General features: G+C 38.6%; 1 protein-coding gene and 1 long non-coding RNA gene across 12 annotated transcripts in view; one reads left to right on the top strand and one right to left on the bottom strand.

The window, feature by feature from the left end:
* Nucleotides 1-14346, bottom strand: part of COBL (cordon-bleu WH2 repeat protein) — a 154141-nt gene that overhangs the window by 12905 nt on the left and 126890 nt on the right. For all 11 annotated transcript variants that reach the window (XM_080580392.1, XM_080580394.1, XM_080580393.1 and 8 more), the window contains one exon: nucleotides 12201-12513. In XM_080580392.1, coding sequence (XP_080436518.1) covers nucleotides 12201-12513 — 313 coding nt within the window. The remainder of the gene's footprint in view (nucleotides 1-12200; nucleotides 12514-14346) is intronic.
* LOC308189852 lies at nucleotides 9-13725 on the top strand. Its single transcript, XR_013946650.1, has 2 exons — nucleotides 9-4379; nucleotides 13313-13725. It is a non-coding gene; the product is annotated as an uncharacterized lncRNA (long non-coding RNA).

Raw genomic sequence — 14346 nt, forward strand, 5'->3', positions numbered from 1 at the left:
GAAAAAAAAAACATTGTGTGTCCTGCTTTTTTGCTTTGCACTGTTGCTCTGAAATATGCTCTCATTTCAGCCCCTTTGGCTCCACTGGGGATCTGAAATCCATTCCCCAAACTATGAAAAATATGCAGCCTTAGAGACACAAACCACGCCGACACGTGCATCTAGGAGGGATCTCAGTGATGCCTGAACGTATTCCGTGTGCTGGTGATCAAAAGATTAGGATTAATACACCCTGTCACAAAGAAACGGTCTGGCCTCACTGTGAAGCATGCAATTCAGCTGGACCGCAGAAAAGTAACATATGCCAAGGCAAAGTTTTTGCATATCCACGTAATTTTGAAGCAGACCGCTAGCCATCCTGTGCACACTCTATGCCAATAAATCTGCACCTTAATTAAATAAAAATTGCATGGCAATGCAAAATAAATACAGCTAAATACTGTTAGACAATCACTCTGCATCCTGGGGGGAGGGAGGAGAGGAGTAAAGAGAAACTAATCCCTTGAGAGCTGTTTCTAGTGAAACATATCGAGTGGCCTGATTTTGCCAAGAAATAACTATATGGTTTTTGATGAAGTTGTACAATGATCTAAAACAAGTCTAAAATCAGAATGAGTGCCAAGTGTTGTCTTGGCTTATTGAAGAAAAAAGAAAATGAAGATGAAACTAAGAAGAGTCCTAACAAAAAAATAACTAAAATAAAAAAATACACACGACAACCTGTTACACAACAGACCTTCTGTTTCTTAGGAAGAAAAATCTTGACCAGCAGAGCTTTCCTATCTAAATAATTGAAACCAGGATGTTATGTTGGACGATTCATTTTTTCTAGCTACCTGTTTCTCACCTGAAGTTAAAACATTGTCATCTGTGACACTGCCTCTAAGTTCTGCCCATGTGATTAGTTTATTGACAAAATAGTTTTCCCTTCCAACCACACCTAACATACTCTGGTCAGGTGAAGCAACTTTGCCCTTTTCAATATCAAGCCCTTAATATCATAGATAAAAAAAACATGACTTTTTTTTTTTTGGTAGTTTGCTGAACATCACATGAAAAAATGCTACTTTTCTACTACCCTTTAGAAGAATTTACCGAATAAATATTCATGGATGGTACCTGACATTGATTTAAATGATCTCTAACAGTGTAGCTTCCTTTTTTGCTATTTTATTGCTTTAGTTTTCTCTTGCTCTTAACAGGACTAATTGAAAGCACATGTTCAAGTATCAGGTATTTCACTTTATTTCATTTTTCTTTCATTTCATTTACCTCTCCTTTCTTTGCATCTTCGGTAGCAGTCCTGGAGTCTGATTCCTTTCCCTACACTGGGATGAAATCAAGGTGGCAAAGCTACATATATGCCTAAATGGTTTCCTAAATTAGAATCTGAGACAGAAATCTGTATTCACTGTTTAAATACAGAGGAAGAGACGCAGTGCTGCCATAGAATATCATTTCTTCCAGCATCTGTCATTGACCTGAGCTTTGACAGGCCCTGAATATCCCCAGAAGCTGATATGAACAGATGATGCTCAGGCTCATAGTGCAAGATCACGGCAAACTCTGTTTTCCCCACGATGGATTAAGAGAAAGGGGGCACAATTCAGCCAAAGTCACCAACAGAAGCAATGGGTGCTGAAAGGAAGCAGTCCTACTGTACCCTGAACACACACACGTGCAGAGATCAATGAGATCATTCATCTGAGAAAACTGATAAAAAGATTTAAGCTTACTGCAGCATTCAGATTGAGGTCAAAGTCTGGGAAACAAAACTCTCTTTAAGGTGGCAGAAGGTATGAACCACCTGAATGTCATATTGATTTTGCCGTGAAAAGTTTTATAAAATTAATAAAAAATACTTGCTCTTCTGAGTGCATTTTAAAACCAATTAATTGCAAACTCAAAGAAACCATTTGTGATGGGAAAATGATCCAAACTGTGCATCAGCTAAACAATATGCAGCATGGAAGGTAAATATTGCTTTCTTCTTTAAAAAGATGGTCTTGTGGGATAGTTGTGTGCAGCTGGAAGCAAACTACTGACATACACTGAGACCCTTTCTCTAAGCGACTGTGAAGAAGGTGCTTCAGGCTACAGTGCTTGAGAAAAATCTTGGAAGATACATGTGTAAACCCCCATCTATCACAGAATTAGACCTAATTTCATGAAGGCTGTGCCAGCTCACCACCTTTTGGTACTTGATCATATCTTTCTGTCTCTTGCCTGACTGTTCTTCAACAGAGGCAAAATCTGTATTACTAAGGTTATAGGTATTAGGCTTTCTCCAGGAAATAATGAAAACAATTGGATTGAGGATTTTATGGGTGATTTATCTAGGAAAACATATTTAGGGATAGAACGGGGATTCTAATGTTGCAAATAGATGGTTTGGGTTCATTGGACTGACCTGCTCTTTTCTCACATCAATCAGGGAGAATCTTTCAAAGACTCCTTATAGCAAAATCATCTTCTCCTTGATGGGCACAACAGTCAGCAAAGGTTTCTTTTATTATCCTCTGTGCACTTATGCAGAGACTATACGTAATTTACCTCTCAATCTCTGCTTCAATCTCCTTATCTAGACAACTGGGATAATAATATCCAATTCAGAGAATTTTTCTGAAGGAAAGAGAACAATGCAGTCAAAATGAAAGGATTCTTATTCTTTTACAGAGAGAGCTTCAGAAGAAGCAGTTCTTTTCTTGTGCATTTCCAAATTCCTAAAAGAGCTATTGTACATTTCATCTCCAAACTCACCTAAAAAGCAAGCCAAAAGGTATATATTAATCACAGAGCCCTTCTTGAAATTCTTAGCATTGGGAATTTAAAATGTGATACGTGTTTCAGGAGGTGAAAGTCTGGTAGTTTCCAGTAGCTCACATGGTTTATAAATATGCTTGAAAAGACTCTTGCACACAACAGCATTTGGAAAGGAAAACAAGAGGGCCTCTGATTTTTATTTTTTTCAAAGACTTCTTCCCTTCTAACGCTATACACTTTTCTTTTGTTGACAGCTCAGTTTTGGCCAGTATCCAAGAAAAACATAGGACTTATTCCTACGTTTTACATTCTGGATAAACATTACCAGTGGCATTTTCTCACACATACTTTTTTTTTGACGTAGGGAAGAACTTGATAACCTTTTTGCTGCTTTTCTGGTAAAACGTGAGGCGCTAAAAATACACCACTGGTGAGCGTTTAGCACAAGCTCGAAAAGGCAAACTTGCACGGTTCCTGGAAGCCTGCTCACTTATTGCTTATGTAGATTAGCTGAGATTTGTGCAGGAGCACAGAACTGAGCAAAGTGAGTACTAAACTACAACCTTTAGTGCTCCACTGAGCTCAGGCTACAATACACAATTACTCCTCAGCAGTCATTCATGCAGTTGGAGACAAAATGAAACTTACGGCAGCATTTTGTCAAATTAGTGCCACGGGAGACAGACATTTACGAGAAAGTTTACATTCTAAAAAGAGAGGAAAATCTGTGATAAGCCTTGCTGGAAATGCATTAAAAGACAACATATTTGCAATGAGAGAAGCTGCTATTTTGTTCTACTGAGAGCAGCTTTATTTGGGGGTTTGCAAATGACACAACTGACTGAAGTCTCTTTGGGCACTTCTCAGGAGTTCTGGAAAGCCTCCCGTATGGTACTACAGGTAGAGACCATGACTCCCAGTATAACTGAGAAAATATAACATGGAGCTATGTAAACTGCAGAGAAGGAATTGAGGAAGAGATTCAGTTGTTGTCCAGCTGGGACACTCAGTGCCATCTGAAACACTGTAGGACATGCAAGACATCTGCATGGGGCTGGCAGACAAGAAGGAACTGATGGGAGACTCACGCCCCTGCTGGAGGTGGAAGACCAGTACACGTTTCTCTAGTTCATTGAATGCTTCCCCAAAGCGTCACTCATTTTGTACCACCCTTGCAATATCAAGACTTCAGAACATGGCTCCTATAAATTTGTTACCAGCTGGTCAGGGAAGACAGAGCCCTTGTAAATCAGAGGCAAATCCAGAAAGGCCCACAGTGCAGGAGCACACACAGGGAAGGAGTGGCTTCTGTGAGGCTGGCAGTTCAGTGGACACGAGAGCATTCAGCCCCTCACATGTGTCTTAAGCAGCTAACAGGGATGTGGAAGGCTGGTATTATGGTTACTCCGGTCTGGCCTTTGGAGCATTTTGGCTCCTTTCCCTCCTCTGATAGTTTTCTCAGTGGGGTACTGGGGATTTAGTTTAACCCTGCTGAATGTATCCAGATTCATCCTCTTCAAAATGGATCAACAATAGTCTCCTCTTACATAAATGCTCAGAAGATGAATGCTTCTACCTGGGGTTTATCATAACTGGTGTTAAAGAAAAGACTGATGGTGAGTGATTTCATGTTGTAGAAAGTAGGGCTGAAAGTATATCCTTTTTGAAAATGACTTTGTGTTCAACCAGGTCAGAAATGACATCGAGGTATCTCAAAGTGCTTATGTATTTGTTTTTGTGATTGATGCAGCAAAGTACTCTTAAAAACTGGAGGTAACTATTTTCCAGAGTAGCCGAGTTTACAAAATCTTAGGGTCCATTTTTCCATTATTTATATTTCTTAGGCTATATGATTTTTTTTTCTATTTCCTTTTGAGGAAGTCCTTGCTCTCTCATATTTTTCCTTGTAAACCAAGAGATGTTATTTAACTTCGCCGCACCATCTTTTAACCTGCAGTGTTATTGCACACAGGTTAAGTTGCTGTATTGAGATTTAAGTCGAGCTAGTCCACTTTCCTGACTGTTTCTGGCAATCTTATCTGCCTGCTGGCTTTCCTATTGAGAAGCTGTGAACGGCTGCAGAAGAGCAGTTAGCATAAGTAGTGGGCTCTCTGCTCTTTGAAGCTATGACTTGACCAAGGAGGTTCTTTGCTACCTCCTGTGAACCTGAACATAATGTTTAATAGTTCTAGCTTTGTATGACCAAAGCCTGTTAAAATGCCATACTGTAGACTGTTAAAATACTGGAAAGTACATCCCACTCAAGACTGGCTAGGTAACAAAGTCATCAGTTGTCTTTCATACAAGATTTCTGAAAGTGGCAGGAACTAGGGAAAGGAAAAAGTACATGTCCATATTCTGTTGAATGCCACATAACCTTGCTTTTTGTGTTCTTCAACAAGCGGTTAAAAAATAGCTGCACATGCTTTTTGAGAACAAGTTGCAAGTATCATTTCTGTTCCAGGTTTTCAGTTTGTGTTCGGTTTCTAGCTCTGTGGGACTGCATCATACTTACAATGGTCTTTAGGCTGCAATTATATTTGTGCTGAATAAAAATAATCAGAAATTTAATTAATCTGTTTTCACATCCTAGAATACACAGGTCCAGTAGTGCCCTCAGACATAACACCTGGTTAAAATAAGAACTTGCAAATATAGAGAAGGAGGAAAATGAAGTAATTTTTCATCAGCAGCTAGGTTTACAGTTCTTTTACAGTCCTTCCCCATGGCTACTGGTCAAAAACCTTAACAGAAAGCAAATGAAAAAGCTTTTGCTTATTTATAGTATCATTTTGTGGTTTTGAGATCCTTAATGCTAGAAATCTCTGAGCTTGTTACATAGTGGGATGATTTAAGCTTCTAGAGCCCCAGACATATGTCTCATATGCTTCAGGGTCCTCCCCTAGGCTGCAGAAGCAGCAGCTTGCAGTTGCTGTACAGCTGGAAGCATGCCCCCGCTCCCCCTCCTTGCACCATCCTCTGGCAACAGCTTCTCAACGGGAAAGCCCGCAGGCAGATAGGATTGCCAGAAATAGTCAGGAAAGTGGACTAGCTCGACTTAAATCTCAATACAGCAACTTAACCTGTGCGCAATAACACTGCAGGTTAAAAGATGGTGCGGCGAAGTTAAATAACATCTCTTGGTTTACAAGGAAAAATATGAGAGAGAGCACAGACCAAAGCCTTTCTCTGCTGGAAGCCAGCACTGCATCTTTAGCAACCCAAGCTGCTTCCTAACATGCAGTGTATTATACAGCTCCAAAGTACACAGCATTTTACAAGCCGATGAGTTTAACAGAAAGGCTAATCTGGATTCTTGCTGTATAATGACTGTGAGTATCTATTACTTAACTGTAATATCATTAGTACCTTCCCTCCATGAACATCTGCCAGCAGAAAAGTGCATGAGAATATCCAAATCCAAAGAGTTTTCTGGAACAAGGGGAAAGGGAAAGCCAGAGATAAGGAAGGAAATTAGCAAAACTATGTAAGAAGCAGAGGCTTGCAAATCTGTCAGACATCTGGGTCTTAATTAAGTAATTTTTCATCCCGGAAGTTCTCCTTGTCACTTTAACCCTTTCTCTTCCTTCCTCCCCCTAAAAGTACATTTATTCTGTTTTCAAAAAAGTTAAACACATGCCCACCCAGCTAAAACAAAGCCTATCTTACAGAGGAATGAGAGAATAAAACTTTCCCATATTTCTCTAAGATTGCTACAAGTGACATGTAATTATATAGGACATGTTTGTGCACACAAATGTATATATATTATATACGCAGTGCTATTCTCCTTCCTGATTGCCTTCTGCCACTCACGATTATACTTTTTCTTCCTCTGACCTCCTTCATCATTAAATTCTCTCCAGCTACCAAGTTCTCTTCCCCCCTGTCCTTCCCAAGTGGAATACAAAACCTTGTAACATTTGAATTTGAATGGGCTGAAAATTAAGCAGAACAAGTTCACCCACCCCTATCCTTTCAAGCATTTTTTTAAATCTAACTCATCAAAACCCAAAGAGTTTTGTAGCAAACAGCCGAGTATTTCTCAGGTTGGTAACAAAGCGGACTCTTTTCCTTCTCCTCCCCGTAGCTCCAGCTACCACAACCAGAGCCAAAGGTAACAAATTCTCCCAAGAGAAAGGGAGGAAATAGGATTCTCCCTATCCAGATCCAGAGCATGAACTGATCTCCGGTTGGTTCCCCCACCCCCACCCCGTGCCCTCAATTAGCTGTACGTGAAAAAATAATCCTCCTTCATGGCTACTGACACAGGAACTCAAGGGAGGGGAAAATCCCTTTTTTAGACCTCTGGAAGGTATCTTTTTGTCCCTGACAAGTCACCGTCTATCATTATGCATTTATTTAGCTTTAAAACTGGCTAGTTCCCTTTAGATTTTAAAACACTTAAAAAAATCATAAATTTAAAACCTTTTTAAACTTTAAAAAATATTTTGTACTTTAAAGTGTTTTTACACCTTATTGAGGCTGGTGGAATGACTTACTCTTAAGAGCCCTTACAAAACCCTCATTTCAGTTGCTCATATCTTTGAGTAATAATATATCTTTGCTAGGTGGCAGTCCAAATACAACGATTTATAACATTCCCATGATTATTCTATTATTTTCTTTCTGGCAAAATGGTTAAATGTCTTTGAAGAACAGAGTTTGGAGGAAATGCAGAGGTGCACCCTAATACATGAAATTCTGTTTGAATGCTCAGCCCTCTGAAAAAATGGGTCCTTATGGTCTACCTGGTCACTGGTCTGCCTTGACTCTGCATCACCTCTCCTTATAATGCCACCTCTTCATCTCACATGAGTACTGTGAAGAGAAATTAATTAAAGTCTGCATGGTACATGGATACTAGTATGATGAGTAAGATAGAAAAAGCAAGAGGAAATTAAATAGTCCTGTCTCCAGAAGAGAATTCAAACTGAGAGCAAATGGTTGTATAACTGCTCCATTAATCGAGTCTGAAACTTAGAAAGAAAACAAAAGAGTATGATCATTTAACTAGCGGCTTTATCATACTGCACAGAAGAGGGGGAAATTAAGGTTAAAGGGGGGAAACTAAGGTTAACCAGACAGCCTTAATATTAATGTTACCTAACTTTGAGCATGTGACTTAGCATCCCTAATAACTTTATTTTAAAATAATTTTTAATGTGTAATTATTTATAAAGCTCCAGACGGTAGGTGTGCATGATGCTTTATAGGCATATAAAACTGACTGATCCCTGCCCCAAGGAGCTTGCGTGATGACACCATACAAGGGATGGGAAAGGAGGGGGTATGGGAGGACAGGGTTGCAACACTGTGAGATCATGAGATGTGCTTACTGCTACATAAGCAACATTTCAGCTTCTCTGTGGTTTTCTTGTTACTCATTTAACACTATATATTAAAATTTGGTGAACAGATACATAACACAAATCAACTGTAAGGAAGGATATGAAGAAAGAGAACTATGTTGTACAGTGTTGGGAGTCAGCAGTTAATATTAAAACATTCACAGCCCAGCGCTGCATGTAGTCAATTATTTATATGGGGTTAGCTCGTGGCACCTCCAGCTGAGATCAGGATTCTGCTCTCAGGCACTGTATGAACATATCATGAGATATGATAACTGTGTGAAGAATTTTACCGTAAAAACAGTAAGTGGCTGACAGGAATATCAGAGGCAGAGAGACAAAGATGGTTTAACAGGTTAGAGGCAGGTAGAGTGAGTGATTTGATACTCTACATGCTAACTCTTAGGTGTATTTGGATTAAGATCGCTTGAACAAGAATCCCAAAACAAAACAAAGAAGAGTACAGGTGCGAGTGGCTCCCATGTGCTGGAAAAAAAAGACCATGGAGGAAAAAAAAACAGGTTGCAAACCCCTGCACTATGGGGACCTTCTTTTAGAAATTTCTGTCTCTGTTCTCTGGGAACTGAACAAGATTTGAACTCTGTTGCAACTGTCATTTCTGTTTGTCCAAACCCTGTGGTATGAGCCATTTCTTCCTCGGTCATACTATTATGCTGCTACACAAAGACAAACCTATTGCATATTGAAGCCTGTACCCTTAAACACTCACAACTTTCCTCGACTTCAGTAGCAGATGAGGTGCAGACCCTGCTGTGATATTCTAAAGCCATCACGTATTTCAGCTGCTCTGAGACTACCCACACCAGCCAGTGAACAAATACAGAAGCTTTAAGAAAAATGCATTTAAAAATACATGTACAATTAACCAAAGTAAGTTACGTGGCAAAATCTTGATGATCTTGATGATCTCCTGGAGCACAGGCTAAGCCTCTGGAGAAAACCTATCTCTAACAACTATGGTCTTGATCGTGCTTTTCACTGCAGTTTGTTACGGTGCGCATGCCAAACACCACTTGGTCTTTCTTTATAGCCTCTTCACACTCTAAATATAATTTGCTTCCACTTTAAGGGTAGTTTTCATTACCCATACAGTACAAAATGATTTTAGTATACAACACTATAGTTATTTCACAGGGTGAAAAGACCAAGTTTTAGTCAGCTTTACAGTTTAAAGTGATTAGCTAAATATTTTCATTTTTCTTATTAACTTTTTTTCCCCCAAGTCTGGGCCACATTAGTCACTAACTGCAATTTCTGGCTTCAGTGGAGCTCAGACTCAAGGACTCCACTATTGCTAGCTACTCTTTCTCTACAGTAGTGACATGCTCTCCAAATTTCTTTGTTCTTATCCTCTTTTTAGAATTGAGTTAGATCTAGGCACATGGAAGAATACAAAGGAATTAAGAAACTCCATGTAAAATCTTCCTTGAAGTTCTGTAGCTTTTGAAACACATTTAAAACTCTGTATAGCTTGGTATCGATTATTCATACAAACTGCACTTTGACTTGTATGTGAATTTAGAAGGCTTGTTGGTCCTGAAAGTAGCCCATTCATCACAAGAACTACGTATAATCTCAGAGCTCCCAACAGATTTTGTTATTGGGGTGGTGGCTGCTCTGACAGCAGAAGTTGAAATTGATTTCTCCAAATTTTCTGTACTCCAAATTGTACTCAGAATTGATTTAAATCCCGCCTAAACAAGAGTTTAATATGAATAGCTTAAAACACACACACAAAAAAAACAACACTATTTTTTTCTTTCCCTCCACACTTACGAAGTGGCTTTTAAACACTTAGCAAGTTGACCTCAAAAGGATTTAGAAAAGCACAGTTTTCAAAGCTGGTTTGTTTACAAACACGTTAGGGGTAGAGCTGGATTTACCTTCAAACACTGCTGGCACATTCAGAGCACAAAAGTTAAAAAGATTTCACTACCAGTATCTCTGCTGTGGCAGCCTAAGTGACTGCTGCCATATGACTAAAATCAATCACAAATGTTAGACTTCTGCTCTCTCCTAAAGGTGATCTGAAATATTTTTTCTGTCCCAGAGCCCCCCAAAAAAACACGATTCATGAAAAATAGCTCCACTCCCTGAACAACAAAACATTCTCTTCCAGCCTAAAACCTCTCCTTTTTAATTATGGACATATTAGTTAAATACAGATTATTTAGAATGCTAGAATCACAAAAGTTTAGGTTGGAAGCCTAGTCCAACCTCCTACTGCAAGCAGGGCTAGTTTCAAAGTTAGATGAGGCTGTCCGAGGCTTTGTCTAGCTGAAGTTTGAAAACCTCTAGGCATAGAGATTCTTTGACCTCTCTGGGCAACCTGGTCCACTTTTGCATTTTGAGAATGAATTTTGTCTCTTCTCTAAGTACTCTTCTCTCTTCCCGTTGTCTCTTCTCTAAATACTCTTTCCAAATATTAACAATTTTGTGTGTTTGTGTTGCAAAGGCAAATCTCAGTGCAATGTAAAGAAAATCTGCCTTTTTCTGAAGTGGAAGATGTAGAAAAACATTGACTTTCAAGAGCTAGTGTGTCAATTAACTACTTCTGCTCAATCTTTCATTTTACTACAAAACACCAGAAAAAGTCTGAAGTACTTTTCACTGATTACAATTGTTCTTACAGTGCCGTGCTTTGATGTCTTTGTTCAATATTATGGTAATCTTTTCTTTTTCTTTTTTTCCCCCTAAATGTGCATGTGCGTTTTTCTAACCAGTTTAGACCCTGGATTTTGAGGGTAGTTGGGACTGCTTAATTATTTTACTACTGAAATTAATAGGTTGCTTTTTCAGACTGTGTCTGGAACATCCACTGTAGCTACTATATTAGCCTATCTAACCCTCCAAACAGAGACTGAATCAGGACCTAAGAAACTGTAGAAGGACAAATCCTGAGAATAATGTATTATTGAAGAAGTATTTAAATGAAACTTGACCTCGTTCCCCTTGATATTGATGGGAAAAGAAAAGCCCTGAGATCATTCCAATAGGTTAAATACTGACTTTGGCCTAATTTATCCCTAATTTATCCCTAATTTATCGTCCACTGCACGATCCAGGATGAAGTTCTCCCTCAGAAATGTGTGGAAGGAAATAACTAGGTCATGATACATGTTCTTATGAAGGGGCTACAGATTAGCAGCTGAATGGAGAGAGACCAGAAAGCGCAGACTTCGTGTCAACTGAGAATTCAGAGGAATTTCTGGCCCCTGTCCCATGACTCTGCAGCATCACACAGAGCGGATCCCTGTCAGTATTACCAGGCCACCCTCCTTGCTGGAGGCACAGCTTCCTATTTGGCCAGTTTGTATTTGCAAAGTCCTATAAATTTTGGGTTCCTTCCGCAGCCCTGCCACCAACTATGTGAGTTTTGGCAAACAAACAGTGTCAGAGTCACTTCTGCTTGAGGGCAGTTTCTAGTTAAATTCCAGGTTCTCGTATTTTCTTGCAAAAACTTCAGTAAAATATTTGTTAAAAAAAAAAAAAAGGAAATATGCTGGGAAAAAAAAAAAACAACAACAAAAAAAACCACAGAAAACAAGGTACAACATCAATGGAGGTTAGCATTAGGTGAACATACATATGCATGCACACACCCACAAATAAGCCCCCCAAATTTCACTGAACACAATCCTTTTCTACCTGGTTTTCAATGACTTGAATTTTTCCATTTTACACATTTTTCATTATATGACCTGCATGTCATTTTTCTAGATCAATACAAAGTATCATTTTAAGTGCTTCGTATCAGAACCACAAAATAAACCAAACTGAAACAAAATTATTTCAAACTTCTTGGAGAAATTATCTCTGGAGGGCAGCAGTCTTTAGCAAGAAATGTAACTACAAGTTCAAACAGAAAAGTGACCTTTGCCTGTTGCTACAAGTATGTTACTGGAGGGGATTTGGCAGAGACTTTTTTCACTGGGAGGAGTCACTTGGCATTGGCAGCGGTTTATGAAAGAGCAGAAGAAAGAAGAAGTTGGTTTTCTTAAATGATTCCCTACAAGGAGGACATGCAAGATATTTTCTAAAAGCCAACTGCAAATGAATCTTTACCTCTGTGGAGCACTGTCATATCCCATGTTACTGCAGCAGGCGTTCTTTACAGGGCATGTCTCTGTGCCACACATTGCGTCTGCCTCAGCTGAGTCCACATAGCCATTGACCAGCTTGATGTCTCTTGACTTCATGCTGTCATTTTGTGAATCCAAAGACACAATGTCAGATGGGGAGCTCACAACACCTGAGTCTTCGGTGGTGTCCTCTGATGCAAAACAGCTGCTTTCTGATGCTGTTTCTTCTACCTCAGATAGCTCCAGAACCGTGTCATCCACTGCATAAACATTATCATGTGCAGGCAGCAGGCTCTCTAAATGAAATACAGCAAGGAAAGTTAGCTGAAAGTCATTAGCAAACAAATCAAGCACAGACCTATTGCTTTATAACTAGAAAAATAATACATGAAATCCATTAGAAATAGTAGAATGGTGCTCAATATTTGTATACATGATAGAGATGATTTGCAAGGTGACACAAATTTCATCCTTCTTTACTTCTAGAAGGGTGTTTTGCCATGCATGTCCTGTGGAGTTTGGGTTTTATGTTCTTATCATCTTCCTTACTTTTCTGGAGAAACAACTCTCCAGGGACAGCTTCTTGAGGAATTAGAGAAATGCAAAGTCTCAGCTCCTTCCAACGAAGCATGAAGATAAATTTAACTGATACTGTATTTAAAAAAATAAAATAAAATAAATAATTCCTGTAAGAAGTCTATACAGAAGTAAAAACGGGTAGCACTTCCTAGTTAGGAAACTGAATTGGTAAATTACGTCTATTGCTGGCCCACTCTGTGGGTCACTTTATTTTACCACCCGTCAATTTCCTATGTGTTAAGTGGGAGAATAACTATCACCTCTTTGCAAAGTATACAAAACCTAGTAAGTGTTACAGAAAGGTAGACTCAACTTAAAGCAGAACCTTTTCCAACTTTCAGTTGTTTATATAGGAGATCAAGAGATATGCCCTCTGTATGTTTAACTGTAACATCACTGCAAGTGATGAGAGATGATTAGATATAGCATTTTATGCTCTGGTTTAGTTTGGTTCCTATGATCTACCTTTTTTTTTTTTTGTATGTGTGAAAAATACAATTTTGTTATTACCCTTAGGAATTCTACAACTCTGGATTCCATCCTGCAATTATGCCTTTAAAGGGGAATTCCCAATAAGGTCAATAATTTCAGAGTGACTGAAGACAGCATCATGCCTAAATACACTTCTTTTGATCAAAAAGAATCAATAAAGACTAATATGAATATTTAATTAGGAATTATAAGTGTGCTCCATTCTCTTCTTCAACCTCAGTAAGCAAAAGGAAGGTTAACCAATTGGTTATGGTCTGATCCTGCAGACAGTTGTGGTGGATGTTAATTATATGAGAAGTCCCACGTATACAAGTATGATTAAGATTAAACATACACTTCACCGTTTATAAGGTCATAATCTACAAGTTTTTGAACTACATATGAGCTACAGGTCAATGAAAATAATAAATAGAAATAATTCTGCATTATAAATAAAAGTATTCTCTTTAGGTCAGGGAACTAAAAACAACTTTGTTAAAGAAAATGTATTATAGAAATAATTTTGTAAGGGCGTACGTAGCTTAGCAGTGAAGCCTTGAGTAAAACTAAAATAAAAATCAAACCAATATTCTCCTTGACTGAGGTTACAAGATGCCATTAAGTACTGAAATTGATTTCTGACAGCAGAAGCAATAAAATTCACAGAGTTACAAATCATGATTAAAGTCATAAGTGCTGTCAAGCATCAATATTAATGATAGGAGATGATCCAAAGACTCTATCGTGACTTTGGAAGTAATGTTACTTGATTTCTTTGACCTTATTTTCTCTAACATTAGCTCTACGTTCCAGATTTAATCCAAGAGATTGTTCCATGTAAAAATATCTGTTACAGAAAAAAAAGTATGCGTCCCTGACAGATTACAGTATGCTCCAAGACAGAATAACAGTTAGGAAAACACCAGTATCAAGGAGAAATGAGAATAATTTGACATTAAATGCCAAGCAATAAGCACAAACAAAAATAGACAGCAAATGAACAGGTAAGAGTGTACGGCCTGCTTGACTTTCAATCAGACAACAAGCACTAGTAAAAGTTACAACAGGTTGAAAACAGA

The sequence above is a fragment of the Anser brachyrhynchus genome (genome assembly GCF_964034855.1).
Source record: "Anser brachyrhynchus genome assembly, chromosome: 2".
In the NCBI taxonomy this organism is placed as follows: domain Eukaryota; kingdom Metazoa; phylum Chordata; class Aves; order Anseriformes; family Anatidae; genus Anser; species Anser brachyrhynchus.